Source organism: Phocoena sinus, chromosome 12 (assembly GCF_008692025.1).
Source record: "Phocoena sinus isolate mPhoSin1 chromosome 12, mPhoSin1.pri, whole genome shotgun sequence".
Classification (NCBI taxonomy): Eukaryota; Metazoa; Chordata; class Mammalia; order Artiodactyla; family Phocoenidae; genus Phocoena; species Phocoena sinus.
Genome location: NC_045774.1, coordinates 8,315,037 through 8,342,207, shown reverse-complemented (window position 1 = coordinate 8,342,207; position 27,171 = coordinate 8,315,037). Strand labels below are relative to the sequence as shown.

The following is a 27,171-nucleotide window of genomic DNA, read 5'->3' as shown; positions in this document are numbered from 1 at the left end:
CCTACATTTACTCCTTGTAGTTATAATGACAGCTGAGAGGCAACCAGGTATAGGAGGAAGAGCATATGGTCTATGATTTCAGACAGGCCTGCGTCTAGTAAGTGACCACGATCACTTACTAGCTGTGCGCCCCTGGCGAGTCACTCAGCTCTCCGAGGCTCAGTTTCCTCATTTATACAAATGAGGATACTGTTTGGGTCAGCACATGTAAGCTTTTACATATAGAATGGATAAACAACAAGGTCCTACTGTAGAGCAGAGAGAACCATGTTCAATATCCTATGTTAAACCATAATGGAAAGGAATATATAAAAAAGGAATGTATACACCTGTATAACTGAGTCACTTTGCTGTACGGCAGAAATGAACACAACATTGTAAATCAACTATGCTTTAATAAAAACAAAATATTGAATAAAAACGAGGATACCAAAGCACAGTTCACTGGGTTGTTACGGAGATTCAAGAGCTAGTGGTTGTGGTCATGTGAACTCTTTTTAACCACCTCCGGATGCCCAGTGCGTAGACCAGAATCTGACACGTAGTAGGTGCTCAGTAGATTATCTGCCGCAGAAGTAAATGAAGTGGCTGGCACTGAGTAGCTACACAGCAAATGTTCATTTCCTTCCTTCTCTTTTACTTCTCTATTTTTTCCTTTTCACAAATGGTCCCATTGCAAAACTTAAAACGTTTTGCTCGCTGGGTGTGTTGTGCATTTTTTCATCTTCATCGGTAGATGGTTTGCCTCTGCCCATTCGTAACCAGTAAGTGATTATCTGAAATAGTAAAGCATTTTAAATATGAAAACGTGTTTCAGAAAGTGATTATCCTTAGCAATCTGGGTTGTCACTGGGTCCATGTGGGGTTGGCTTCTGGTCATGTCTGCCTCATTTTCTCTGTTTCATACCTTCCTGTCAACAACATTTGCTTGGCCTCTCTTCTAAGGGTATTTTTCAGGGAGCTTTCTGAGTAAGATGAGCGGTGATTATAGCGACAGTGATGCCCAAGTGTTTAACATAGTTAGACAATGACTTTCACATTCTGGGACAAGGAATGAATTTGCAGGGAGTTTTTTTTTGGCTGGCATGTCAAGCAGTTTGTAGTAGGCTGAGTTTAAGCTGCACCAGCTATTTCTCAGCTGCGAATTGAATTTGAAGAATGTGCAAAAGATCCCACAAAAGCCTGGAAAGTACTGGTTTCTTGTAGGGTCTCCGATGCCATTCAGCAGCAGGGAGGAGTCCTATATCCCTTCTCACATCTAGGCATTTTCTTTTTAGGGTCCCTTGTTTTCTTATTGTCATAGATAAATATGTCTGTGGAATTCCTCCAGTTCCATTTCCCTAAACCATTCTGGGAAGCTGGTGGTTTAGATGGGGAAGAATTCTTGTTTTTGTCTTTGGAATAGTAGCTTTTGGTTCCATTGGTTCCTGAATAAAATGGCCACAAGGGCTTTAAAACCTTAACTCCTAATGTTCAAATTCTGCCAGCTCTGCTGGTTACGTTCACCCTTTCTGGCCGCATCATGATCTGGGTAGGACTGCTTACTCAAGGTCATGGCATACTGACAAATAAATCATTGACACTGTCAAAATTAAATTCCTCAGTGTGTGTGAAAAAAAAAAAGACACGTAAATGTGTAAAATCAAAAAAGAAATTAAACTCCTGGAGTGGATCCCTTAGAAACAACAAACAGAATGAAATTAAAGCAGTTCTCGTTTAGAAATCAAGAGAAAAAGGGATTTGTTTTTATGGATCCAGAAATGATGATATCAGGTAGCAATGGATTGGGCTGCTGATAGCACAATATCTGGCGAGCAGTGGCTCAACAGGTTAGGGAATTGTCTATCTCACTCACCAGTAAACTCGGGAGCAGAGAGGTTCTCAGGGACCCAGGATCTTTTTGTATTTCCACTCTGCCACCCCAGGCCAGGTCATCGTCCTCAGACTTGTTACTTGATTGATGTTCCAAGATGGCTGCTGCAGCTCCAGGTATCACATTGACATCCCGGGGAGGGGGAAATGGAGGGTGATACAAAAGGCAAAAGCATAGGACAGCAGATCCTGACCCTTTGATAATGCCTTCCTGGAGGTGGCAGCAGTAACTTTCTTATATGTCATTGGCTAGAATTGACCACATGACTACCCTTAGCTATAGGGGAAGCTGAAGTGTTATGAATATTCAGTATCTCAGCCTCTACTACAGAAGAAGGCAAGGGAGGAAGAAGAAGCTGGGCATGGCTCTTGGACACCCCACCCACAGTGTCTATACAGCAGTTTCTGAATTCAATGCAAACTGCTAAACTGTTCTTAATTAGTTGGGAAACTTGGCTTGAGTGGGACTAATAAAAATTCAACTTAAGACGTCTCAGAAAACATCCTGAGGGTAAAAGCAGATTCATTTTAAGAGTATCTTTTGGGCTTGAGAATTTGACTTTGGCTTTGCGGCTTGCTGCTTGTTTTTAAACAGAATTCTTTGCTGCTTCATTTTTGGGTCAGTTTTTGTGTTTTTCTGCTTTGTAGATCTTTCCCAAGGTGCTGGGGGTCAGGAGAGAAGAAAGAGAGAAGATAATGAAGGGGAATAAAATGAGGTTAAACTATATTAGCAAGTATTCTGGCTTCCACTCTTCACCCCAGTATCCCCCCAAATACAAACAAACAACCTAGAATCTAGAACATTCTAAGCAAACTTTGTCCATCGGGAGCTGTTAACCCTTGAGGTGATGTGAGAGTGTTGGAATGACAGCGTTGTTTACCAGCATCAAGGGACTGTGGCTGTGTTGAGGGTGCAAGTGGCCTTGGCTGGGAAGTTGGGGGCCATCTCCTGTGGAGAAGGGGACAAAGGAGAAAACGCTGCCCATGTGGCATTGGGCTCTTCCCTTGGGAAGTCCCCGTGTGCCCACAGGAGTGCCTGGCGGCCTCAGGCGTGACCAGCTGGTGTGCAGCCCCCAAGGGGAGTAGTTTCCCGAAGCCAAGTGTGGGGATCGGCTCAGCCCATGACACGAGGCTGCCTGAAGCCTGCGCAGGGTGGAGGAGGCTTGCACACAGCTGGATGCGGGTGCAGTGGTGCTGCCAGCGAGAGAGGATGGAAGTGGACTCAGACAAACTCTACTTAAAGACTAGCCAGTGGCTTGAATTTTGAGATTTGGATGGCTTCACCATTTGGCTTCTTTGAGCTAGTGGAGAAAAAATGTGATTCACAGTTGTATTCAGTGACCATCCAGCACCCTTATAAGCACAGTGGCCTGTGCGCATATGAATTTGGCCTTTTCCTCTGAATAGAAAGATGCTTTGTTGTTATCAAAATACTGGAAAATGCCTGAGGGGCGAGGGACCTTGCGGGGAATTCAGGTTTAGCAGAGGCTGCTGGCGTGGTGAGCAGGGGTGCAGTTGCACCCAGGGCCCGGCTGGCCATTAGGAAACCGGGACTGATGCTCCAGCCACACACAAGAGCTGCCCGGGCCGTTTGGAATCTTCTAGCTTCTCTACTCACATAACACCCTTACCAGGTAGATACGACAGGACATATTTGCCATATTTGGGGGCATGGGGTAGAATGTAGAATCCAGTAAGTCACTATTAACCTGGAGAAATTGACTGGGTTTTGAGGGATGTGAACCAGGGGTAAAGTCCAGAGAGCCCTGGCTACCCTTGACCTCCCGAGGGACCCGGAGCATCTGCTTGCCTTGGTGTTTCTCTCTGCGTGAGGCCGGTATTGTGTGGATCCCCATGGTGGGCTCAGAGGCTCTGTCTGCAAAGCTCTTTCAGCTCCCTGGAGTGTTTTTTACGTTTAAAGACCCCAAAGATCTAGAGTTTGGATTCATTTTTTATTCAGTTATACCTAAAGAGCCGTGCCGACCGCGGGGAACACTTTGATGGAACCATGCCTAGTGTGAAATGTCAGAAGAGGAGCCAGGCCATTATTTTCATACTCTGACTCTGTCTACCCAACCCCAGATTTTCAGGTGGAAAACTCAATCAGCCACCTGTAAATTTTACTAGTGTCAGTTTTACTTCGCACAGTTGCAAAACACCATGTACTTCCCCCCTCCCCCTTTTTTTGGAAGGGAAGGGTCATAACTATTTGGCAAATAGAATTCCAACATCCATTTGAAAAATTATTTAAAAAACAGCCATTTCAGTGTTTTGCGCACATGCTGCCAACCATCTGGTTGTTTCTGCATTTCTGGATAGCCCTGTGCTGTCTGGTATCTTATGGATAATTGTTGAATTTTTCCAGCTTTCCTGGGAATCATAGTCAGATTTGTAGATCACATTGCTTCCTCCCCCAAGCTACACTGCAATTTCAGTACGTCCTAACGTTTTTTGGCGTATCGATTGGATTTTTGGTCAAACATTTGTGGTTACACTGAGATCTGTGTTTTCTTCATTTCAGAGTCTGGGAAGTATTTGGCGGTTTTCAGTGGAAAGTCAAACTTGAGTTTCAGACAAAAAAGCAGTAGAGAGACTTACACAAACCTGAAGGGTTTTTTTTTGCATTAAAGAGCAATCCTTGGTATACTTAAGAAATAATTTTAGCATTTTGGGGTTTTAGGGGGCCAGTTTATTTCCAAGGCTTTTAACATTCCTTTGGGGGTTTTCTCCTTAACCAAGGTTGTCCTCTCCTGCTTCTCGGCCTCCACTGCCAGACTGGGTGGGCTACGAGGCGCCCTCAGCTAAGAATGGCAGCCATCCCTGGCTGGTATTTGCCTTAATTTCTTTGGGTGTGTCTGCACTGGCAGACTTTTGTGACCAAATGTACTGGCTGCTGGGGTAGCTTCAAAAAAGTTATTTTTGACTTCCATAGAAGACTTTGATTAATAGGCTCTTAATCCATTTAGGTTCTGACTGCAAGTGGCGAAAACCCAACTCGAACTAATTTAAATTCCAGAATTCATGGCTTGTGGAACCATACATTGGGAAGGGCAGGGGTTGAGCTGGTCTTAGGGGTGCCCAGACTCTTTCTCTCCGTCTCTGGTCTCTTGGCCGTGTGACAGCAAGAACTGGTCACCCACAATGCCAACCGAGAGCAAAAGCAGTGTTCAGCGTCCAGCTCCAGTGAGAACAATTCCTGTGAAGTTTTTGGGGTTGGCTGGGTCACAGGACCAGAGGTCTGTTACCAGAGAACTGGGGGAGGCTTCACTGGGTAGAGAAAAATAATATGTGTCCCTCACACAGCACATTTTTGGTTCACTGCCTTGCAGAGATTTTAGGGTCTTATTAGGACTCTTTAGGAATGTAGGGAGCTGAGAGACTTTGGATTCAATTAATTTTAGTCCAGGCAATCCTGAAGAATCGACACCAGTTCCAGTGAAAGATGGCAGAGGTTGCAGTTCTGAGAGAACCCTGACCCCCTCCGGGCATTTGAATGAATCTCTTCTGGCTGAGGCAAAACAGAATAAGAAGTAAGGGAATAAAGCAATTTGGACTTCAAATCTTTCTATTTTATTTAAGCTGTGAGGCTGAGAAGCCTTCACTCTTGGACGTTTTTTCCCTGGGACTTTTGTAACAGGAGACACAAATTGAAACGGGGACTTTTTTATGTTGCTAGTATTATATTTTCAGAGTATCTTTATTTTGTCATTTCATCTCGTTGCTGAAATCCCGTGGGCTATTTTGGACACCATGAGGTGGGCAAAATTTGGGACTGAAATAGGAAAGGCCAGAAGTGGATTTTCAGGCTAGAGGTCATCTTGGCTTTGGACTTGGTTAAAGAATGAGCCTTCCTCATTTCAGAGCTTTTTGGGGACCTGGGAGCGGGCAGTCCCCACCTACGACCCCAGAAAGATACATGGTGGGACAGTGATTAGTACTGGGGGAGGCTCTGAAGGGGGGGCAAGTGGTCCTGACCCTCGCTCTGAAGAGGCAGCCACACTTGACCTCAGGTTGAGGTCATGCCCAGTGGGCTGAGGGAACAAGCTTCTGGGGATGCTCCGGGACTTCCATTGTCCTCTCTTCATGTTTGTTTTGGCCTCTGTCCTCATCCTGTGCTCCCTCCCCTCCTTGAGGCGTGCTGATTGGAGGGGTGAGTGGTGAGAGCCCAGTCTCCATTGGTCTACTTTCTCTACTTGGTGGCATTCACGAATTAGAAGAGACAGGCACACAGGTGTCCTCTTGGAGCCTGCTTTGCTGTAGGAAGGCTGCATTTGGCTTCAATCCTGCTTACCCATGGGGAGCGCTGGGTGGAGGCCCAGGCCTGTTGCTGTCACCCAACCTGTGAGGCAGTGGTCCTGAGCTGGTCTGCTCTGCAGGCTCAGCTGTGTCTACCCAGAACTGGAGACGGGAGGAGGGACGGGAGGGGGGACAGGAGGCACGATGGAGGTCACACATTAGATCCACCTTCTCCAGGGCAGCCTCCTCAGTAATAAACCTGATAGTTTGATTTCTGACTCCTTTATCTACTTTCTCAAATTGGTTGAGCTCAAGTGTTCATAAGGACCGCTTTTGTCCCCTACCCTTCAAATCCTGGAAAAGCTCCTTCACACATTTAGTCAGGTGAGATAGAATTGCATGTGATTTGTTATATATCAGCTCAGGAGAAACATATAGGCCCTTTTTCATCATTGTGCATCATTGCTACTTAACGTCAATCTATAAATCGTGTAGTACAATATGACCGTGAGTTTTGAGATACAAATCTATTTTTCAGATTTAATTTTCAAGTCAAATCAAACTATCGTTTGAGTCATTTCCCTCAGTAAATATGCAGTAGAAAACTCAAAGAAGAAATACTTATTTTTCTTGTAATGACTGTGTCAGTTATTGTCTCAGAAAATATTAGGTTCTACCAACTAACATTTTATTGGTGGATTTTCCTACCTCAGCTGGGGGGTAGCCTCCTTGTCTAGATGATTCTGTGAGAGGTTGCTCTGTCCAGTGCAGTCACAGGAATGAAAGGATTTGAGCTTGTTTTTCAGCTGCTGTTCTGTTTCTAGATGGTAGGTTGACCGTAAATCCAGCTCAAAGTATTCATTGATTCCTCTGATATTCGTTGAACTCTGTGTGCCAACGCTTTGGTGTAGCGGATTTGACTAAAGTCAGTCAACTTGGAAAGCTGCGATGGAGCAGGTACAGAGGAAGCATGCAGGTGGCTTAATGGTGATCTCACAACTTCTCCCTCACGTCTGCCATCCATCTCCCTTCCCTTCTCTTTTTGCCTGTCTGGAGAATGTAATGAAGTAACTGGAGGGTGTTTTTTAAAAGTAGAACAAAGCAAAACAAACAAACAAACAAACACAACACTTTGGATCCAGAAAGATCCAGTTACTATTCTGAATCACAGTCTTGGGCAGGATTTCCCCATGGATTGTGTCATTTTTTTGAATCACTTTTATCCTTGATTCATTGTATGAATGGATTCTGAACTTTCCTTCTCTTAATCTGAGAAGTAGCCCTTGACAGAGCTCCCTTTCTAGGAACATATTTATTACCGGCTGTTGCAGGTAGGTGTGTACCCTTAAGGATGGGTGGTGAGTCTGAACCAAGAGTTTCATTTTCAACACGTTCAGTTTGGAACTCACGTGGGCCTATCCAATAGGCAGTAGGGACTCTCCGTCTGGGATGGTTAGGGCAGAGCTGGGCATGTGGAAGTCACTGACTGTACGAGTAGTTGAAGCCTAGGTAGCACCTCACACTCCCCTCCCTAGACTCATCCTGAGATGGGTCCTCCTTACTGCCTTGGAGCCTAAGCAAGTTTTTTTCACAGCTTTTGGGTCTCTTGGGAGAGAGAGGGAATTCTGGAGGTGGGAAATGCGTCCTTGAACAGATCTATACCTCAAGCCTGCGGGGGCTGGGTTAGTGCTGGTTCTTCTCCAGACTTTAGCATATGCACCTTGACCTGGCGCTCTTACTGATGGACCCAGACTCCCACGGGAGTCTCAGCATTCACACAGGACATTGGGAAGTTGTCAGGATCAGCAACTAAATGGTTTCTTCTGGAGTTAAGGTAGAGGTCACCAGCCGGCTGCCAGTGGACTGAGTCTGGCCAGCTGAGGTGTGTGTGTGTGTGTGTGTGTTTCTTAAAACTTAAGTGAATTAGTATAAAATTGGGAGACTTTACACAAAAATCAGGATTTCTAGCTTCTTAGAAAAAACTCCCCAGAATATTGGACAATCTGGATCCTGAATTCCTTTTGGTCGACAGGTGCCGGAAAGTAAATTGTGCCTCTGGTCGGAGTGTTACATTCCTAATACGTCTTCGCTTATTTGTTTCATCTTCCTGTCCTTGGAGGTGTTTGGGTTGGGGACCCTCGGTTGACCTCATTAGTCTAAACCGTCCTAACGTCTTTCTCTTCAACCCATTAGCCATTTGAGTACTGAGTGTGTGGTCAGTATCCGATGCCCAGAGAGGTGCCAGAGTGGGGAGGTGGGGAAGGGGCAGGTGAGGGATTGAGCCCTGTCCACTCTGTTGGGCAGACCAGGCCGGCCGTGGGACCTAGCTCTGGACCCAGCCTTCCCGAGGGCTTTCGTCAGCCCTGGAGAATCCCTTGAGGCCACTCTGCGGACTCTCTGAGGACCGACATTGCAGAGCCCTTGGAATCTTGAAATCCATCATTGAACAGATGTGGATCCATACTTGGACCCTTCAACCAAATTGACCTGCTAGGGCCCTCTTGAACGAGACCTGGAGTTTGGAGCTTAGACCAAAGTAAGAACTCTGGGTGCTGACTGTCCCTACTTTTTATTCTCAAACGGACCAAGAGAGGTCTCATGGGAGCCATGGCATGGAGATGTCTAGCTTGGCAATTACCAGGTGTCTGATATATCATCAAAATACCATTTTGCCGCTCAGTACCTGGTAAAACATTCTTGAATCTGGATGAGGTTTACTGATATGAACTGTAGGATGACTCTGTCATGGTATGAAATTGCTCGAGTCATAGCGGACTCTGCACCTTACCGTCTATCTCCTTCAAAGACAGCCTCGAGCTGTCTTTACCACCTACTGTCTCGAGCACCTTACCGTCTATCTCCATCAAAGACAGCCTCGAATGGGGGGTGATGGGGAAGGACACGGACAGGAAATTCTTTTTGTTTCCTCTGAAATCCCTTAGGGTGCAGCTTGAGCTCATGTCCTCCTTTTGCCTTCTGTGGAGATGAAAAAACAGCTTGTCACAGCCCTAACCTGTCACACACACTCTGTGAGGTGCCCTCCCAGCACCCCCTGTACTGGGTCATGTGATTCCTGTTCTATTGACTTTGGGTTTGTCCTTCTTCTCTTTGGAGAAGCTGTTCGTGGCATACATGGCTTTAAAGAATATACCCCTGTATCATCTTCATCAGATGAGAATACTGAAAAGTATTACAAGAGGGTTCTGTGCTTCATTTATCTAGCAGACAGGAGGGTCTGTTCTAAGTTTCTAAGAACACTTAAAAATAAAGAAGGAGCCAGTGTATGTCACGTATCCACTTTACGCTACCGGAATGCTGATCTGGAACCCAGAACGCAGTCTGCAGACCCTGAAACCAATTTCACACTCCTTATGTCTCTACTTCACATTTAAGGAATGAAGTCACGAGACCTACAGAATGATGACCACGAATAGAACGAACTGCCGTGTTTCTAGCCCCAAGAATAAGTCTTCTGTCAAGTAATCCAAGTTCACGCACATTGATCTGTACCTGCTTCTTCCTTAGATAGAGGCTGATTTGATGAATACTCTCAGAGCGCGGGCACTTGGGGGGGGGAGGGGTAGGCCTGGAATGACCACAGATTTCCTTTCATTTAGCCCCCTCCTATTCTTCTTTTCGGCCGAGCCTTTCTGAGGCATGGGTGATGTTGACTAGGCAGCATCGACAATGATACCAATTTTAAATATCAGAGTTGATGAGAATCCAGGGAATGAAAATGTCGCTTAATTAAGTCACTGTAGTATTTCGTTTACTTGGCCCAATTTGTGTGTGTGTTGGGGAGTTGGGTGGGGGGACGGGTTATGGTACATTGGTCTAAAGCCTTTGGAGGATCTTAAATTCAGGACTGATTTTACAAGCAGATTGACCCTAGGGCTGCCTCTAAGGGATGATTTCAGGGTCCCCAAAGGTCTTCGTGTTCAAAGACGACCTTTATTAGGTAACTGTCCAAGGCCTAAAATGTCACCATTAGAAAGTTGTTCCTTTGGCCTAAGATTTTGTTATAAGAATACAAGTATTGTTCATTTACTCTATGCCTTCCAGAGAGAGGAGAGGATGAGTACAGGTAGTACAGGTAGCAGGAGGCAAGGTGACTGTAGGTGAATGCAGGGTACCCCCCAGAGGGGAAAACGGCTGGGAAGGTGGGATAGATGGTGGAGCAAATGATGAACGCAGCTGGAGGCCTCACAGTTGGTTTTAGGATACTAGTGGCTTCCTAAATTAATTTTCCATGAGTGTGGTCATTGGTCATTTATGAGCAGGGACAGAGTCTGAGGGTCTGTGAGCTGTGGACACAGCAGGATTTGCATTCGGTTCCACCCCTGTTCCACACAGCTGTGTGACTCTGGGCAGTTCTCCTAACCTCTCTGTTCCAGGCCTTGCTTTCTTCATCTGCCACATGGAGGGAGTAAGTAACACCTCTCAGGCTGTGTGTGTTAAGAGCACCTATTGCAGTGTAAGTTTCAGGGCAGAGGGTGGCAGGTGGTAGGCACTCAACAAGCCCTCTCTTCCTGTCCATGTCCCTCTCCCATTTTTGTACTTTAGAGTTGCTTGGCACCACATGGCCTTTTTCTTAGTGCACAGTGCTGACACAGGCAGTTATCGAGTTGAGACACACTGATGGTACTTGATCATTGGCAAGAGGAGAACAAACAAGCTCATGCATGGACACACTTGGAAACTGATGGGGTAAGCGGAATGCAGTGATGTGCATTAGGTTTTGGCGACCCAGGGGGACCTGCCTCTTGTTCTTCTTTACTTTCCTCATCTTATTGGAGCCCCTTGAGGTTTTGAATGTTCCCCTGTGCTGGGCTGATGCAACCATTTGACTGCACTCCTCATGTGACTTAGAAATCATTCCATGCTGTGTCCAAGGACAGATGTAAGGCAGAGCAGGAATGAACGATGAGCATATTTATAGATCGTTCCTCCTTTCAGATGTCAGTAATGAACAGAAATCATCTTCAGACCCAGGCTGTCGTGTACTGATTGGATCACTCGCACCCAGAGGAAAATGTGATGGTGTTAGGGCTTCGCAAGTCTCACACTTCAGACCATCTGTCTGAAGGGAGGTTTGGAATTGAACTGTAAAGAAAAGCATTATTCACTTATTCATTCACTTGTTGTCTTCCTTAGGAGAATCACCTAACCATGAACATCCTTTCGTGGTGTTGGAGTCCTTGCTTTGTTTCCACCGATATTTTGGTCAGGGTGAAATATTGGATTCCTGGGAATGATTTCTGCTATTGTGGGAAATGGGGATTGCAACTAGAAAAGGTCAAACACACGACAGAGAAGGAGGGGAGGTTTTTGTAGTGAAGCCTTGGGAGAAATAAAGGAAACTGAGGAAAGGGAGCCCCGGTCCTCAGACAAAGTAGATCCTGAAAAGTTTCTCGTAGGCGAGGAAGGGTCAGTGAAAATTATGGCAGAGTCGCCATGATTGCTAACTTTAAATATCCAGAAACTCACTAGTGTGCTGTCTTTTTTTTTTTTTTTTTTTTTTTTTTGCGGTACGCGGGCCTCTCACTGTTGTGGCCTCTCCCATTGTGGAGCACAGGCTCCAGACGCGCAGGCTCAGCAGCCGTGGCTCACGAGCCCAGCTGCTCCGTGGCATGTGGGATCTTCCCGGACCGGGGCACGAACCCGTGTCCCCTGCATTGGCAGGCGGACTCTCAACCACTGCGCCACCAGGGAAGCCCCAGTGTGCTGTCTTTATTGTCTCCTCAACTCAAAATTTCCCCGATGGTGTTAAGCTTCTTGTCTGTGCTTTCTCCCATCTTGGGTTTACAGGACTCTCACCTCTGACATTGTGGAAGGAATGCTCTCTGGGGTCTGGTCCGTGCTCAGCTTCTGACACTGTGTTTTTGTCTCCAAAGTGGACATTCTTCCTCTAGTGCCTCAAATTATTATATTCATACTCTATTTTTTCATTCCTTGAACTTCTTTAGTGGGGGTCCCAGGAGTTCTCTCCTTTTATCATTTTTACTCCTGAGGGAGCAGGGTAATTTTGGGAAGAATACGTGATATATGTTAGAATCAGCCATACTTATTTTGTTCAGAATCTTCATTGGTGTTACAGTCATATACTAACCAATCTATATGTTATCACGAAACACTCCTTTTTCCCTTTCTTCTTCTATAAGAGTCTAAATTCATTTTTCTTAATGTTACTAAGTTTAAATGTTTCTGGATTTTTAAGATTACTTCCCCCCCCACCGAGAATGCCTTGCATCATTGAATAATCAGTTTCAGATCCAGATTTGCCCCAGAATTGACTGTTGCGTGAATATTAGCATCTGTTTATGTTACGTTGCATTGCAATATCGGTTACATTATGAGCTGAGATATTTTGTTTGACAAAATATTATGTTTCATTTTGGTTATTTTTGAAAATCAAGAACACTCATAACTGGAGATAAAAATGTGCTTCTTCATAATTTGTCCTTCCTCTTCTGGGACAAGATATGGAGACATTTAAATTAGCTACATGCAGGTAAAACCAGCGGGTTACCTCTCTTTCAAGGTGTTGATCTTGGTTTGTTTTCTTTGTGGAAATGAATGATTCTGTTATCTCACTTTGGATACAATGGAAATTCTTCCTGACCATGAGAGTTCTATGTTATTCTATGTTATCCTTCTCAGAGTTGTTTGAAAGATTGTCCAGCTGTACCATGTAAAATCCTAAGAATTTATTTAATACACGAATGCTTCTGGAGAATATGTCAAATTACTATTTCGTTAATCTTGCACTAGCAAGGCAACATGATCAGGCTGGGGAACGCCTAGAGTTTATTTTGATTTGTTTTACTTTTGGTTTAAATTTGCCACCCACAGTTCCCTGAAATACACAAAATCTTGTAGGTTTGGTGTGTCTGTTTTGCTGTCGCACTGTCCAAATATGATGGTACTTAAAGTCTTCAGGATCAGACAGATTGAGAGTCATTTGCTCTTTTGCTAACCATGTCAGAGAACATTGGAAAAAATTCGTTTTCCCAATCTGCCCTTCCCGTGAGTTGATAGTTGCGCTGTTTGCATAGCTGACCACCCACTGAAGCCAAGGCATGTGAAACTGCTGTCCACTAAAATGGGCCTGAAAGTCACGTGGGACCCACCCAAAGATGCTACCAGTAGACCCGTGGAGCATTACAACATTGCCTATGGGAAGTCACTGAAAAGTCTTAAATACATCAAGGTGAATACGGAGACACACTCCTTCCTTATTGAGGATGTGGGTAAGTGACACTCTGGTCTTGTTACTGGTCAGAACTAACTGTACACCTACATTCTCCTTCCATTCTCAGGGTGACTATTTGTGGGACAAAAATGGTACCCAGTGGTTCTTTGGGGATGGACAGCCAAGGTCAAGCGGCTATTAAGCAGCAGCCTTCATCTTGCCCATGGGCTTCCCCAACCTGCATTTGAAGTCCAGTATTCCTGGATCTCTCTCCACACTGACGTAGGGAACAATTTTTAGTTTCTGGATGTGCTTTTGGAAAATACATCGACCCTTTTTTATCTCATAGGAACCTGACAACTGGACAAGTCTGTAGCCTGATCTTGAGATTTCTAACTTATAAACCATGTTATAATTAGGGATTACTCAAGTAATATGTCCCTGTAGGGGTGTGTGATGTGCCATGCTTTGCCACATGTGGTTCAAAGATATAACGTTTCTCGCCATTAGAGTTGATTCTGGAAGTTTGGGGTATTTAGAATTTTGCCTAAACATATTCTTGTATTTAGCATTTTGCCTAAACAACATATTCTTTTATAAGGGCAGGTGTAGGTGGTTTCGAACTTAGGCTCCAGTGGATCCTCTATCTTCTGCTTTTTTGGTCCCACTGGCCTGAAACCCTGTTTATTCTACAGTCATCTCATGGTCCAACCTAAAGATGGATCATAGGAAGTAACAGAATTCAGCACCTGTGACAACCAGGTTCCCCGCCGGCCACGTTGGCATTCTGCTGCCTTCCTTCAGTGGATCAAAACCAGCTCGTGGCTTCTTAGTTTCCTGGTCACCATCTAGTACACTTACTCCTTCTCTAACTCCTGCACTGTGATATTAAGCTTTCTCGGTAGCAGAGCAGAAAGTGCACGGAGGGCAGACAAAGAGGGACAGATTCCCGTCTTCACGGTTCCAGCGAAACATACATTTCACTGGATCTGAATCTCCTCCACGTCACTAGGGCCCCACAGGGTCCTACTGTGAGGTTAAATGGAGTTTCTGTCCCACCAAAGGCACGAGCAGCGTCACATGTGCTTGCTCAACCCTTGGGTTGTTAGGGTTGCTGCAGAGAAGAAAAACATGCAGACAGAAAGCCCTAGAACTCACTGCAGACTGAGAGTGTCTCCCCAGCATCTTTCTGATGAGTTAACTGAACAGAATCAGAGACACGTTGATGAAATTTCTTTGAAATACGAATAAGCTCAGAGCGAAGAGGAAAAGTGCCTGGCGAAACCTGGTTTTGCTTTTTGTCTGAACCTAGAGCATTTCCCAGTTAGTCCGGCAGGTCGTGCCAAGCCCTCAATGCCATCAGGCCCTGCCATGGTCAGACAGAAGGCGGACCAGTCTTGAGCATAGCAGGGGTCCCAGATGTGTAGCTGCCCCTGGGCCTCTGGCTTGAGAACTGAAGTTTTGTGAAAGGAGCACTCCTCACTTTGAGCGATGCAATAAACGTTATTGCCTTTGACGGAGCTCTTACCTCTCCAACCCTTCATGCCCTCAAGTGCCCACAAACTTTCATCTCTTCAAGGAATTGGCACCTTCACTTACCTTTCATAAGATAATAATTCATTTGGAGGAAAACCAGCACTACTAGAGTTTTGCTTTCGAAGCCGCAAGTTCAGGGTACCCTCAATTTGTAACACGGTGTCTAGGTTTCCTTTTGCATCCCAGCAACTTCAGAGTCTCAGCCAAAGAGACCTCCGCTATGTGTCCTTGACCTGTAGATGCACGTCAAAAAATGAAGCCCAATTATTTCAAGCTTAGCATATCCAAGATCCCAGGAAATGTTTTTCTAGATTTTTGTTGAAATAGTCAAAGACGGCATGTACACATAGTAAGGGAAATATTTTATTATGAAAAGAGGAAAATTCCATGTAGCTTTATTTATTGCATAAATAAAGATTTCCCATGAAGATTTCCCATGCACTAAATTTTATGAGTTACACTGAAATTTTCTCACTATTTTTTGGAGGTTGCCATTTGGAGTTTCCATTGGGAAATATTCTTCGTAGTTACTAACACGGTGGGTTAAATCAGTTATCTAGTGGACAGTGCATGCCTGTTTCCTACATTGATTTCACATTAAAAAAAACGCAAAAGCTTTTCTTGTTGACTGTTCATGAATCCAGGTTTACTACACATGTCATGTACTTTGTATTAAATAAATTTTGTGTTCTTTTGGTCAGATGTGCTTCAGTTGCCTGGGATGAATGTCAGTGATTTTGATTAAAGAAAAGAGAGAAAGCTATAGTTAGACTGGTCACTTAATTCAGATTTTTATGTTTGGTTATAACTGGTATAAGGAAGACGGTGACTTAAATTGTCGTTCTTGGAGATTTGAAACGGTGGCTTGATATAAACCATATGTTTCAGAGCCGGGGGTAGTGTACTTTGTGCTGGTTACTGCAGAAAACAACAGTGGAGTGAGCCGTCCAGTTTACAGAGCTGAGAGCCTGCCTGGTAAGTCTTATCTAGAATTGGAGGCTGTATTTTTATGACTTAGATTGGGAGATTCTTTGCTTCATCAGGTCAATACCAATCTAGAATCATTAAAGAGTTCCCAAACAAGAAATTTTTAGACTTGTATGGCAAGCTGGAAGATTGAAAACTAGGAGAGATTTATCCCTTCTTTTAAAATAATTTTGATGTAGGTTATTAGCGTTTTGTCTTAAATTTCGGAGTACTCATTAGAGTAAACTATGTATAAAAGACCAAAAATGTGTGTTGTCCATACAGGTTAGGGGCCTAGTCACTCGTATGGCCTGAGCAGATCCTTTGGAAGATTGTTGAAGAGACCATTGAAATATGCGTTTAGGGATGCACTGAAATGTGGACAATACAACAGTCCTCCTTTCTAACTATCAAGTTACATTTTCCTAATTTAGGAGGTGAATGGATCAAGATTGATGGTTTTCCCATTAAGGGTCCAGGACCATTTAATGAAACCGTCACAGGTACTATTTGCTCATTCGGTTCATGTCTTCACCGAAGCACCATCTCAAAAGAGGGCCGTGCTTCTGTCACACACACATGTGCTCACAAACCTTCATTCGGTTCCCATCGCTAAACTAACACACATGCCGCACAGTTTTGGTCGATCTGCTCTGCACCGGATGGACCAGACTGCAGCCAGTCTGCAGTCTGCACTCCTCACTGCTCTTTCATGTTCTGGTGTGGGGGCATGTCTTCGTCTACATCTGGGGATGCTGTTGCACTGTTAACAGGCAAATATGGTGGTTGAGATGGCAGTCCTGGCCCGATGAGGAAATTTACACCTCTTCTACCTGTGGATGCAGAAATGAATGGGGCCCACCAAACAGTGGCTTTGATTGGCTGACATGCTGCATCAAGGCTTTCTCTCTTTTCTTATCCATGGGATACTTTGTGATATGTTTGATAACCTGCCTTCCATCTCTGCTCCATATTTGTATATATGTGTGTTTTATCATTTGGATGTTGATGTTGTCTGGCCATATTGTTTTACTTGTTGAGAGACGTGTTGACATTTCCTGTGTGCTTCATGAATATGTTTGATTCATGGTTAAACAACAATGCAAAATGAAAGCAGTTATTTCAGAGTGTGGTTGGGTGATATCCCAAAGGCAGTGTGGCAAGGAGCAGTGTTTTTAAATACATCAATCTGGTATTGTTGTTGAGAGGAAGGTGAGTATGTGGAAACCAACGACCCTAATCTGCTTCTCAGGTCAGATTTGATGGGTGTAGGCAGTTTTCAAAGTCCGCTTTAGACAAAAAGAGAGTGGAAGAACAAAACAACCAGAAAAGGAAACTGGATTTCTAGGAAAGGTGATATGTTCTTGTTTAAATACGTTGGATGTGAGGGGATGTAGTGGCAATGTCTTATAGGTGATTGGAGATGAGGGCCTGAAAGTTGGAAGAGAGAAGCAAGAGGTAGGTATGGGTTTAGGAGTCATGCTGTAGAGGGAAAACTAAAGCAGGGAGAGTGATGAGTGGGTGAGAATTAGGAGAGACAAGAGTAGAAGCCAAGGATCAAACCTTGGAAGACATTGACAGTACAAGAGTCAAGAAGGTAGTACACCTAGGAAATGTGCAAAATAGGAAAGGATGTTTATTTCAGAGGTTGTCTTGCCCTAAAGATACACATGTAAACATTCACAGGCACACATAAACCTTTTACTGACAGATGTACTGTGCCTTGTATTTGAATTTTATACTTTGTATTTTAAATAACCATTTTATTTTTATCATCTTCCTGATAGAGTTTTCTGAATGGCAGTTTTAGAACAAGTACTTTCCTTACTTTTTCTTAAGTAGTTAATTTCTTATGCCTTCTTTAATAGAAACAGGTGTGTGTGTGAGAGTGGGTGTGTGTGTCCTTTCTGAGTAAGCACATGTGACAGAAACCCTGGGAATTGGGAACCACAGACAGTCATGCCCCAGCTCACTCTTGGTTTTATGGACTGTGAGATCCTTTAATCTCTCTCTGCAGGAGCCTCTGTAGGCCCTAGTTGCCAAAGAACGCTCTGCTATAATACATAACACTGTATTTGCCATACATTATGTTACTAAAGATGCTGGAAGAAATTGCTAGCCAAAACCTTTTGCAGTATATGATATAAAACAGAACTTTAAAAAAATGCATATACAGAACGCATAGACTTGGTTACAGTGCTCCAGAAAAGAATTATATTTCATTGTTAATGGGAAAAAAAATAATTTATGGGAAATTATCAATAAGGGATCAACATGCATCTGTACCTTTTTTAATATGGCCTGGAAAATATGCTATGCTATTTTTCTGAGGAAATTGTTAATATATGATAATCCTGTTGAACAAAAGAAGTACTGTTCTGAATTCCAGGTATCTTCATGCAAAGGAAGGGATTTGTCCTAGGAACGCAGACATTACCATCTGCACCTGGTGTGAGGCCCCGGGGTTGGCTCTAGTGCTTTGATCAGTAATACCTCACGTTCTTCCGGTGTTTATTTGAAACTAGAGGAAAATCCGTTCTTTTATTCTGCTGGAAACAGTGGTTTCAGTTCAGATTTCAGAAGGCCTCCTTTGCTGGCTGGAATCTATCTTCACCTCATTGTCTTTACTTAAAAACAGGACTTTAATTATTTAATTCATTCATTCAGGGCCTGCAGCTTTCCAGGCAGAGTTCTGGGTGCAAAAGACGCCATAGTGAATAAGATAGACAAGGGCCTTAATGGCCTTAATGAAGACTGCATTCTAGTGGGAAAGAAAGACAATAAACCTGTAAGCAAAAGGTAATGCATACAACCTGTATGAGTTTGGTAGGGATGCCATAACAAAATATCACCGACTGGTTACCTTAAACAATAGATATTTATCTTCTCACGGTTCTAGAGTCTAGAAGTCCAAGATTAAGGTGTCAGCAGATTTGATTTCTCCTGATGTGTCAGCAGATTTGTCTCTCTTTGGCTTATCTTCCCTCTGTGGGCATGCATCCTTGGTATCTTTGTGTGTCCAAATTTCTGCTCCTTCTAAGGACACCAGTCAGATGGGATTAGGGCCACCTTAGTAATAAGCTCATTTTAACTTGATCACTTCTTAATAGGCCCAGTCTCCAAACACAGTCACATTCTGAGGTAACTAGGGTTTAGGTCTTAAACATAAAAATTTGGGGGGTGGGGAGACACAAAATTTAGCCTGTAACATAATCATAAATTCTTTGAAAAACCAACAGCACTGTGAAATAGAACAAGCAGGGTGGCGGAGCCTGGGAGGTGCCAGTAAGATGGCTGAGAGCCTATGGGGACTGTCTGAGAAGCCACAAGACGGGAGGAAAAGCGTGCAGGGAGTCCTGGAGGTGGGCTGGACCTGAGCGATTCTCAGATGGTCACTCAAGCAAATGTGGACACTCTCAGGACTCAGAAAATGATAGGACCAAGCAAAAATGCAATTCTAGGGCAGAAGTTTAGACTTCCTCTTTGGGTAGCTCATCTCCCATCTTTTTGTTAGAAAGTGTTCTTAGTATGTAAATGTAAAACCTCTCCTGTTGAGTTGTAAACCCATCTGCCTTTGTTTTGTCCCAGGGAAGAGATGCTGCAAGTCCCTTCACTTATTGGAATCCTATTATTTAGCTTTCCTGCAGACTTTTCTGAAGTTGTTTTAGCTTTTTTCCTGTGACGGGATCTGGGTAATCTGCTCTCTGCAGAACCAGGCACTGGGAGTCAAAATGAGGACCACGGTCCACCTCTGCTTCCAGCCAGCCCGGGGCCTCAGAGGACAATTCATCCGCTCTCACTAGCTCTTCATCTGGGAAATTTTAGCTCTCAGTAGGATCACATGTATTTTTAATAATGTTATGGTTTTCTAACAACCTAGTCCTTTGTGCTTTCCTTGAGCTATGGTGCCCAAACTAGACATAAAATAAAAGTCGGATTTATGCCTCATATTTTCTTTACATTATACTTAGTTTAAAAAAATTTTTTTTACAGTTAAATTATAGCTCAGACTCAAGTTCGGCACAGAGTTCACAATTCTCAGGCCATTTTCAACCAACAGCGGCATGATACCTGTGGTCCAGCCATTACTTTCCTTATCACAGTCACCCCCTGATCCCCAGGTTGCTCCCTGAATCCAGATAGCTTGAGGGCACTTGGCTTATTGTACGCCTTGCCACACCTATGTCCTGGACTGCATCCACCTCCGTGACAGTGGTCCCTTTGATAGTCTCACTCATGTCACTTAAGAAGAAGTTGCTCTCCTCCACAGTCTAGAATCATGAAATTCCCCATCATCTCACTTCTTCAGTGCCCTCATGTCAGAAGCTTCTTTCAGATCCAATCAGGCTTTGGGTCTGTAGACCCTTCCCCTTTCCAGAGTCCAGAAGCCGTCTCCTGGCTCATTTCTTGCTTAGTTCATCTGGGTCCCCAGCATTTCAGCCGCACTCGTGGCAGCATGGCCATATGCCAGACACCCCCCTCCCCCAGCTCTCTGGTTTTCCCTCCTGCGTGCTAACTGCTGAGCCTTGTGGGAGAAATAAAGAGCTGAGCTGATACGCATTGTGACAGCTTCTTGTAGCTGGTTTTCTAACTTCGTCTGGGCCCTCGGCTCTGCTTGGCAATGATCTGTCCTTACTCGGTTTCCTTTCTTTCTCCCCCAGTGGCCACTTTCTTCGGGCTTCTTATCCCGCCTGCCTTCCTATCACTTCTAGCAAGTAACCTTGTTTCCTGCCTCCCTGGGAAGTAAAGGTCATCAGGGTGACATCTCTTGTCTTCCCCCTCTTGACTTCTAAGCCTTCGCGTCTCCCTTCCGTCCTCCTGGCTCTGAGGAAAGTTTGCTGTTCTCTTTAAGGCTGGCTTGAGACACGTAAAGCTTCTTTGCAAGTGTGGTTAGACCCGAGGGCTGTTCTGGGGTCGGATTCAACTTTGGAGCCTCCCCTCCCCCACAGGAACTGGCTCAAAAGCTGATTTGAACAGGTGTCAAATTATTTGACACTGAAACAGTGAAACTATGAAACCCCGAAAACCGAAGCTTGGCCTCTTCCCTTTCTTCCCTGGCACTCCTTTCATAGGAAATGTCTGTGGACATATCAGGAAGGCGTGCCCCGAGCATGCGTTTTGGTCTCTTCTATCAGTAGTTCATCAAAATGAGCACCCATCTCCAGGTACATTTTCTTGCTGGTTTGTTTATATAGATGTGACTGGTGTGGAATTTGAAAATTCTAACCCATTGTCTTGAGACGGGCTCCTTCCCTAATCTCTTAACTTAGAGCGTAATTAATCCATCAAACCGTAATCATCACTGCACACTGTTGCAGCCCAGACTCAGGCTCAGCCAACAGTGAGAGCTGACCTTCTGAGCCCCTCAGACATACAACGATGGGGCTCCCCAGGAAGGCTCCAGGCTCTGTTCTAAGAAGCTTCTCAGGTTCTAAGCTTCCTTCTAAGGTTCTAGGGTTCCTTTCAGCTTTGAAATTTCATGAATTAATGACACTAAGGCACTTTGAATGAGTGATCCTAAGCTTTGCAAGCAGTTGGGAAGCATTCCTGAGAAATGGCTGTTTCCCTTAGTCTCCCCCCTACTTGGAGTGTCTTAGGTCAGCAAATCCAGGAAGCGTATTAGCCAAGGAAGAAACACTGAATTATAGTTTCTGGGTGTTGGGGTGGTGACTGAATACACAAAGGTGTCCAGGATAAAGAACTGTCTCCAGTGATACACTGGAAGTGGCGCCCTCCCCTTCTCTGGATGCAAATGGCAGGCATTCTGCCAAATGAGCCAAGGAGACGGTCGTGTTAACTCGCTTAAACTGATGCGTGTGTGTATGACTCTGGGAGAGAGTAGCCTGGGTGGCACAGCAATAGGCGAACCACAGACAGCACTGCCGCCCTGGGCGGTCGTCAGGTAATCCTGGAGCCAGATCCTGGGGCTGCTGAGTTTTGGACTTGAGCTTTAAGTGTAGCCCAGTTCAGACTTTTAAATTATGAATCAAAGACTGTCCTCTTTGCACGCACTGGTTTCAATTTAACAGTTCTTTGGCCCACAGGGAATTAATACTGTCTGTGACGTTCTATTTTCAGCAGCTCTCTCATGCAATTATTAGTGTTCTGTTTTTTTTTTTTTTTTGCGGTACGTGGGCCTCTCACCGTTGTGGTCTTCCCCGTTGCGGAGCACAGGCTCCGGACGCGCAGGCTCAGCGGCCACGGCTCACGGGCCCGGCCGCTCTGTGGCATGTGGGATCTTCCCGGACCGGGGCACGAACCCGCGTCCCCTGCATCGGCAGGCAGACTCTCAACAACTGTGCCACCAGGGAAGCCCTAGTGTTTTTTTAAGTGTGCAGTTCACAGGGCAGACCTGGTTTGTGGTTCCTGGTCTGGATGGTGAGCTCTTCTGGGGCAGGGCAAAATGATTTACTCATCTTTGTATCTCCAGAGCCTGGGCCAAGCGCACAGTATGTGCTCAGGACGTGTTTGTTGAGTGAAATGAATTTGGAGGCTGCCTCTTCTCCACACCTGTGCTCTGGAGGATGTGCAGTGTGTCAGGAGGTCGGGCACCCCCGTCCCGTTTAGCTGCTGGCTCTGGGGCTGGCCCCGGGCAGGCCACCTTGTCGTCACTTTGCGGTACTGTCATTAGTCAGAGATCCTAGTTCTTGCCCCCCTGTTTCTTGGCGGGGCCTGGGGGAAGGGTGGCTTTGAATGCATTTGGAGATTGGAGTTCCTCAGGGCTGGCTACTCTGTGAAGACACAGTCAGATCCACCTGCTGCGGGGTTACCTCTCTCCACGTTCATCCTGGGGCTCAGGTCTCTATGTGAGGGCCTGTTTCAAAGCCGCCTCTCACATCAGAATGCGGTTAGACTTCACCTACCTTAGAGGCTGTTCTTTAATCATAAAAAGTAGGCAGCAGATGCTTGTGTGCAGAGCTGTTTAACGTCATTTAGCCAGACGTTCTTGGGTGGGAACTCGGGAGTTTTAGCCCAAACAAGAATGCCATGGGAAGGACTCGGCGCCGGCCAGCTGCCCGGAAGAGGCAGCAGTGGTGAGCAGCCTTCCAGGACAGCAGGGCTGAAACCCACATTTTGCGGTGTTTCATCTCCATGCCTACACTGGTGAGTGTAAATATCTGTGCACAGATTTTCCCTTCAGTGAATTGTTAGGAAACGAGCGACTGTGAGAGAGGCCCTTTCCTCCCATGGACGGGCGCTTATTTCAGAGGCTGGTGAGTGGCTGCTTCGAGTGGGTGGGGCAGGGGCTGTGGACAGCTGGGTAGACGAACTGTCCCCACTGTCCCCCCGTGTGTGGCCTTGAATGGAATGTCGGCCGTCAAGTCTTAGAGGAACCTGCAGTACTTAATAAACCTACCGGCCCGATAAGGCCAGCATCTTGGGAGCCGGATGCCACTTTCTGACTGCGTATCTGTCACCGGCTTTTCTTTTGACGTCTGAGTGAAAAAGAGGGTGGGAGGGGCAGTGATGTCACTGAAGAGGGTTGCAGCTTCTTATACAGGCTCCCTGCAAAGGAAGCTGTCAGTCCTGAAGGAAAGCACTTTCTTTTCTCAGTTGTCAACTTATTCATATATTGTAACGGGATCTTTCATTTGCATGTTGGAGAGCGCTAAAAATGGAAATAATGGATAGGAAAAAGGTCTTTCACACCCAGAAAACAACTGCATTGCTGCCTTACTACTCCCAAATGAAACAAATGCAGAAGAGCTTTAGACTAAAACAAACCAAACCAGAAAAAAAGCTTTGAATAATTTTTCTTAGAATTTTTAACACCCCTTCCTCTTAGCTTACATCGACCAGCAGGCTCTGTGTCCTCTGTGAGGTGAGGAAACGCCAGGTGTCCACATTTCAGCCGTTAAGGAGCTCAGGAGAGGATGATTGCCTCTTTTGCTTTCTGTGGCCCTCTTGAGTCCTCAGGAAGTGTGGCTGAGAACTGAAGCACCACCAGATGGGCCCAGCAGATGCTTCTAATGATGTGCTTTCACATCCCTCGTGGAGGAAGCTTTGCAGCGGGTCACCTGCAGGAGGGCCCCGTCCTTCCTTCCACCCTGAGTCAGGTGAGGCTGGGCCAGGGATGGGGAGTGAGTGAGCTGGGCCCAGGCAAGGGCTCACCCTAGGCCCCGATGCAGGTGGCTGAGCACGTCGGCAACTGTGTCACTGTTCCAGGCTTGTAGTTGAGCCACTGCCCTGAGTAGGACGCAGAGACCTTAGCTCTGCCTTCGTGGTGGTGGAGAAAAATTATTGGCTTAACGTAGGGAGAGACGCCCCTCAAAGGGCTTATGATCTGTAAGACTGAGGGATGTGTCCATGCAAAGTTATAGGACTGCTGATTTCTTGTTCTGGTCGTAGAGCACGGCTTCGTCGCCAGCTTGTGCAGAGTTTGCCTGTGTCGTTAATGTCCTGCTGGCTGCCATCGTGGGGCGACCTGGCCTTTGCAGCCTCAGTCCTGTGCGGTGACATTGATGGTGTAATTTTCACTGATATTCATAGCACCACTGGGGTCAGAGTCAGCCACTGATTGACATTTTTGGATGACGTCCTGAAGCTGATGACATACCGCTCATTCTTGGGGCTTCTCAAACTGGGTTCTCAGAACTCGGGAGAACATGGCACTGCCAGGAGTCCAGGAAGGCATGAGGTAAACGACGCAGATCCGATGGGTAGTGGTTTCTTGATGGCCGGTTATTTAAAATGTTATTTTTGACTTTAAAACAGACACCGAAATATTATAGTCTATAAAATTCAAATGCAATTTTGGGATAAAACCGAGATTGGGGCTAAATTGCCACGCTCCAGGCTTCTGGGGATTGAGCTCATTTTCTCTGCTGTTACATAAACCTTGGTGAAGCATCTGAGGAGCTCTGTTCAGTGGTAAAGTGAGCCAGCACTTTTGTGAAACAAACAGCCGAACAAAACAACATGGTTGGAATGGAGTGGTCCCGGTTTGGCTGAAGCATTTGCTTTGTTTCTGAGACAGTCCTGCTGGATTTTGAGGACCCCACTGGCCTGTGGGGTTGGCCTCTAACTGCACCATCCCTTTCTATACCCCACGTTGAGTAGGATTCCCTGTGGCTTCCTCATCTGGTGACAGCCTGGCTGTCCCCGCGTGGTCCTAGGAAGCAGGAAAGAGGAGTCTCTGTGAAACCTGGACGGGGGGCGGCAGAAATCTTAAACCGAGGGCACTTGGGTTTGTCTGTATTGAAAGTTAGTTTTAAATGCTTTGTAAAAGGCTTCCCCAATCCTTAACATGATTCGTAATTGACATTGATTAGCTCGGGGGAGATCAAGGTGTTTTGGTTTTTTTTTTTCTTTCAAGACCTTCTCTCTTCTCCCAACCCCTCAAAAAGGGGTTGTGACATAAGCCACGCTTATGCCACAGGGAGCTGCTGGCGACGCCAGCACTGCAGCCACCGTGAGTTTCGGAATACCAGTGCAGGGAAGCAGGGCTACAGCTCCGACAGACCGGGGTTCCGATGCCAGCTTAGTGCCTCTTGCTGCCCGGCTTCGAGATTCTCCCTTAATCTTCCTGAGCCTCGCTTTTCTTGTCTGTCAGTGGGGTGTTTATTGGGTTATTGTGAGGGTGCTTGTCAAATGACTTACGTCGTAGGGATCCAATAGATTAGGAAGGTTGGTGATGCTCTGACAGGTGCTATTCCAAAATGAAGCCACGAGATTTCCTTTCTCCTTGTTAAATAGCTGGGCCTGTCCAAATAGACAAGTCGGTCCATCGTTAAATGGACTGAGGTCCTGCAGGGCTTTGGGACTCATCAGAGGTGTTGCGGGAGGATTGTCTGTCAGAATTCAGCCAGGAAGAAGGAGCCCTTGGCAGACGGAGGCTGTGAGGTGTTGCTGACCGGCCCCCGTGTCGGGGGGGCAGGGGACCCAGACTCACAGTGAGGGCAGCAAAGCACGTGTCTGTCTCCTCCGGCTGAGACAGCTCATGTCACCCCCTCTAACGCATCTTCCCTCCCCCTCCCCTGCCCCCTCTCCACTTCCTAATCATGCTTATTCATCGAAAGCACATACAAGCTCTGGAATCTCACCCAGACAGACAGACGTGGGAGGCGGGTGTGTTTTCACAAGCCCTCGGGTGTTCTGATGTACAGTGCAGCCTGAGGACGGCGCCTTGCAGCCGGAATCCCGCCCACCCTCCGGCCAGTGTCCCTGGTGGCCTTGAGGTCTGCTGCTTGGGGAGGCCGGGGAGGCTGCCTGGGGCAGAGGCTGGGCGAGTGGAAGGCCAGTGAGCGCCCTGGCATGAGGATAAGGGCCATCTTCTCAAAGCTTGGAGGTCAGCACAGTGGGAGTCAGGTTGGTCCATAAGTGGGACAGACCACTTACTCTGCGAAGCTCTAGACTGAGTGATCCCTCACATTCTCCTGGAAAACGAGAATGTCCTGCTAGCTGAGACCAGGCCAGGGAAAGCCGTTCCAGACAGCGGTGGCCGTGTACTTTTATGCCAACGAAGAGGAGGCACCCGCTCAGAGTGATTGGTAACTGGGATGCTGATGAGGGCAATGAACAGTGCTTTCTACTTATGGTGCAAAAAAAGTCACCTGGATGGAGACAGCCTCATATTTTAGAGGCTTTGGCAGTAAGTCCATCTCTTTTGCTTACGTCTGGTTCTTTGGAACCCATTTTTTTAGTGCCCACTGTGTGTCAGGGCATCACGAAAAGCTTTGTGATACACCCACAGCTCACTTTCTGGAAGGAGCCACCCACCCATCCACTGAATCTGATAAGTGGGCGATTTCATTTTTATCACGACCACAAACACAACAGGCACTGCGTGCTTGATAGATGCCAGTACGATGTGAAATGCTTTACGTGGATTCGATTACAAAACCCAGTGTGCTAGACACTAGTTTACAGAGGAGGAAATTGAGGTTCTGGGAGGATTCTCAAAATCACACAGGCAGTGAGAGGTATACTCAGATTCAGACCCCTACTTCTGAGCCTGTGGAAGCCCAATTCAGAAATGACACGTTTAACTAGCATTGAATTGTAAATGGGCAAAGTGTCATGTTGAATTTTGGAGTTTTTTCTTTGTGATAAAAACAGATTTTAATTCCCTCCAATTTCAGAATACTTGCCAATTTGCATAGCTGGCGATACAAATCGGGAGAGACATTCTTCTATTTATTTATTTTTATACATTTATTTATTTATGGCTGCGTTGGGTCTCTGTTGCTGCGTGCGGCCTTTCTCTGGTTGCGGCGAGCGGGGGCTACTCTTCGTTGCGGTGCGCGGGCTTCTCATTGCAGTGGCTTCTCTTGTTGCAGAGCACGGGCTCTAGGTGCACAGGCCTCAGTAGTTGTGGTGTGTGGGCTCAGTAGTTGTGGCTCGCGGGCTGTAGAGTGCAAGCTCAGTAG

At 45.9% G+C, this 27,171-nt stretch overlaps 1 protein-coding gene across 6 annotated transcripts in view; it reads left to right on the top strand.

Moving 5' to 3' along the window:
- The window catches only part of FNDC1 (fibronectin type III domain containing 1), a 98,779-nt gene that overhangs the window by 14,219 nt on the left and 57,389 nt on the right, over window positions 1-27,171 (top strand). For 2 of the 6 annotated variants that reach the window (XR_004352530.1, XM_032651185.1), the window contains exons 2-4: window positions 13,164-13,358; window positions 15,725-15,811; window positions 16,237-16,305. The exons of 1 other annotated variant lie outside the window; for it this stretch is intronic. Coding sequence is in view for 3 of the 5 variants with exons in the window: in XM_032651185.1 (XP_032507076.1) it covers window positions 13,164-13,358; window positions 15,725-15,811; window positions 16,237-16,305 (351 nt within the window). In the remaining 2 variants the exon portion in view is untranslated. Of the gene's footprint in view, window positions 1-212; window positions 765-13,163; window positions 13,359-15,724; window positions 15,812-16,236; window positions 16,306-23,753; window positions 23,860-27,171 lie in introns of those variants that run through there. 3 more of the 6 variants (XM_032651186.1, XM_032651188.1, XM_032651189.1) reach the window with 3 other exon arrangements.